The sequence below is a fragment of the Nicotiana tomentosiformis genome, chromosome 4 (assembly GCF_000390325.3).
Source record: "Nicotiana tomentosiformis chromosome 4, ASM39032v3, whole genome shotgun sequence".
Classification (NCBI taxonomy): domain Eukaryota; kingdom Viridiplantae; phylum Streptophyta; class Magnoliopsida; order Solanales; family Solanaceae; genus Nicotiana; species Nicotiana tomentosiformis.
The window spans coordinates 29509681-29513301 of record NC_090815.1 but is presented as its reverse complement, the minus strand read 5'-3'; the positions used below and the strand labels follow the sequence as shown (position 1 = coordinate 29513301).

At 36.3% G+C, this 3621-nt stretch overlaps 1 protein-coding gene across 1 annotated transcript; it reads right to left on the bottom strand.

Annotated features, from left to right (window-relative positions):
- Positions 1–1568: 1568 nt before the first annotated feature.
- LOC138909432 (uncharacterized) lies at positions 1569–2121 on the bottom strand. The gene is made up of 2 exons (XM_070200632.1): positions 1924–2121; positions 1569–1880 (listed from the first exon to the last, which is right to left on the bottom strand). Exons 1-2 carry the CDS (start codon positions 2119–2121, stop codon positions 1569–1571), a joined length of 510 nt encoding a protein of 169 aa, XP_070056733.1.
- Positions 2122–3621: the final 1500 nt, after the last annotated feature.

Below are 3621 nucleotides of genomic sequence, written 5' to 3'. Positions count from 1 at the left end.
GGAAGACCTTATATGCCCTTGAAACTGTACTATATTTAATAAAAATGCCCGGGACAGATTTTTTGTCTAACTTATCTCGTTTAACCTGAGGAACATAGACCACCAAACACTTTAAAAAAATTTATTGATGGTTTAAATCCATGCCAAGCTTTAAAAGGAGTTTGATGCTTCACTGCTTTGGTAGGAAGCCTATTTTGGAGAAACGCTGCTGTACTTGCTGCCTCTACCCAGAATTTCTTTGTCAAGTTCTTGCTGTGCAACATGCATCTGGTCATCTCCATAATGTTTCAGTTCCTTCTCTCATTTACTCCATTTTGCTGTGGAGTATAAGGAGTAGTAAGCTGATGATTGATTCCTGCTTCCTCACATAACATAATGAATTGTTGAGAAGTATATTCCTTTCCATTATCTGATCTTACTGAGTGAATTTTACAACCACTCTCATTTTCTACTTTTGCTTTGAACGTTTGAAAGAAATTAGCAGCCTCTGACTTGTATTTGAGAAAGTAAATCCAACACATGCGGGTTAGATCATCAACAAATATGATATAGTAAAGGCTACCTTTTAGTGAGGGAGTCCTTTGAGGTCCTGCTATGTCAGTATGAATCAATTGTAATTTGTTCGATGCTCTCCAAGTTGTCTTTGGAAATGAAAGTCTGCTTTGCTTCCCGTATTGACAAGCACTACAGTTTGAAGAATTCACTTCTAACATAGGTAAGTCCTCAGCTATTTTCAATTTTTGCATTTTGAGCAGCCCTTCATAGTGAAAATGTCCAAGTCTCTTGTGCCATATTTCTACAGCACTTTCTTTGGCTGAAAAAATGACATGCTCCTCCTCAAATGGATCTAATGAGAAACTTTTGCCTCTCATTTTTACTTTAAACAATTCTTGATTTGATACATCCTTGATCAAGAAATGTTTATCTTCAAAAATTAATTTGTAGCCTTTTTCCATCAACTGACCAACACTTAGCAAGTTTTGGTCTATGTCAGGTACATAAAGCACATTAGAAATTGTTTTAGTACATGAATGACTTGGAAGAGCAATTGTTCCTTTTCCTCTGACAACAATATCTTCGTCATTACCTATTCTGACATTAGTAATGGTCGTGGGCTTCAATTCCTTAAAGAAGGCCTTGTCATTTATCATGTGGTTAGTGCATCCACTATCAATCAGCCAACAATCACTAGGCGATCTACTTGAAAAAGATGTAGCGACAAAGAGTTGATCTTCCTGCTCTCCATCAACAATCTGAGCGTCTGCTTCTTGCTGCTGACCGTTGTTCTTGCAAATAACTGCTTCATGCCCAAGTTGATTTCATTTACTACACCTGGCATCAAGCCTTTTCCAACACTTGCATGGTGGATGGCCTTTTTTGTCATAATGCTTACAAGGAGGATAACTTCTCTTTGAGTTTCCTGCTTTACCTTTGGTAGTATTTGCTGCAATGCCTTCATCATTTGTTGGTTGATTCTTCTTGTTCTTCTTCTTTTTGTTTCTGCCACCATCTTGGTGTTTGGCTGGCAATGCTCCTTCATTATTTCCTTCTTCTCGCATAACCCTTCGTTATTCTTGAGCCTGCAAAGCATTCAACAACTCTGCCAAGGTGATCTTGGATAGATCCTTGGTATTCTCCAAAGTGGTTATGGTTGCTTCAAATCTCTCCGGCACAGTTACCAAAACTTTTTCAACAATTCGATAATCATTGAACTCGGAACCAAGCAATCTTACCCTGAGCCTTTCAGAGTAATCTTTGACGGTTTCATTTTCTTTCATCCTCTGCATCTCGAAGTCTTTGATGAGATTTAGCACTTGCATGCCTCTGATCCTTTCATCCCCTTTCATATTCTGCTTTGAGATAATCCCAGATGGCTTTGGCTGACTTTAGAGACATAATTCGAGTGAAAATTATAGAAAATACTGCTGAAAATAGACAGGCCTTTGCCTTTGATTTTCTGGTTTTCCTATCGTTATGGTTCTTAATAGTTTGATTGTTGGGCAGCGGAGGAGCTTCATAATCCTCTTCGACTGCCTCCCAGATATCTAAGGCATCCAGATAAGTTTTCATCCTTACAACCCAAATTTGATAATTTTCATCATTGAAAACATGAGGTGCCATTGTTGAGAAATTTGATTATGCTTCCATGCTTGACAAATCTGCCTTGTTGAGAGTTTTGAGTTTAATGAACACCCACAAATCCCTTAAGAAACGAAATCTTAGATACCAATTGTAGGTTTTACAGAGAATGAAGAATAGAAAATTCTGATTTACTTGCTATTAAAGAAGTTGAACATGACTTTGAAGAACTTTGAAAGAAAATCAAGAATCTGATCATGAAAGCAAACTTACTTATTCATTAAAAACTTCAGAAAAATTTATAGAGTTTACAAACTCAACTAAAATTGAAAAACCAACTCCTACAAATTAGGGATAACATAGAAACTAACTTACTGTTATTCAGTAAATAACTGCTACACACTTTTAAGTCAGGGTGGCAAGTGGGCCGGTCCCGGGCCTAAACTGGCCAAGTGGGCCGGTCCAAAATTAAACGGGCCAAACGGTCCCGGGCCAAATGGTCTTTTTGCAGGGACCGTTTGGTCCCGGGCTAAATGGTCCCGGCCCGCAGGCTAAATGGGTCCAACAGATTTGTTTTTTTAAATTAAATAGAAATTAGAGACAGAAGGATGTTAAAAAATATATCTAAGGCAATGCCTTGTTAATTTTATTATAGAATTGTGACCGAAAGTTTTAAATATTTTTTAATTCAAATTTAAAGTCTAAAGACAAAAATATTATAAAGAGATATTCAAAGTAATGCCTTGTAATTATATTATAGTATTAAAAAAACATGGCAATATCTTTCTTAGTCTTCATCCCCTTGTGGAATGAGCACAACATGGTGCTAATACCACCATTGAGAAGAAAAAGAAACTAATCAAGATATGCCAAAATACAAGTTACATAATACATACTAATTTTTGTTCATACAAGTTACATGGTATCTCTTACAAACTTCATAAATCCATCAAGGTCCGGAGGAATTTCCGTTGGTGGTGGCGGAAAAGTAGCTTGGTTATCGCCACTTCCGGGCGAAGCAACATCCTCCGCAAATTCAGCTAGCATATCTTCGTAAGCTTCTTCTTTATCTGGTTCTGATTCAACAAGTCCAAAATTTCTTCTTTCCGACCGGATCCAATCTCTGAAAAGTACTGATTTTTCCAAGCTCTCCCTCATAGACGCTCTTTAATCACCGAGTTGAAGTCTTGCTTGACTGAAAGCGCTCTCTGATGCCACTCTTGGATTTTCCCTTATTTTTACCAAAAAGTTTTTTTAAGGAAGCCATCTTAATTAATAAAATAATAGAAAATAAATAAAACAAACAAAACTATAATATTAAAACTTAAGAGTTGGAACGAGTTTACCAAATTGACGAACAACTTGTTGAAAATTGATTATCGTTGAATACTTCAATTCACCAACTTCACAATTTTTTCACAAATTGTAACAATAAAGTAAGCAATAGTAGCAATTATAGAAGAAAAATTAGAGAGAGATTGTGATAGATTGATGATTTTGTAAGAAAAATAAAAGAATGAGGGGATATTTATAGTTGAAAAT

Bases quoted from the DNA above. Each gene is read 5' to 3' on its own strand.
- LOC138909432 (XM_070200632.1), bottom strand. From the start codon at position 2,121: ATGGCACCTCATGTTTTCAATGATGAAAATTATCAAATTTGGGTTGTA. The intron at 1,881-1,923 runs GTATTTTCTATA...CTCTAAAGTCAG, and splicing joins AGGCCTGTCTATTTTCAGCA to CCAAAGCCATCTGGGATTAT.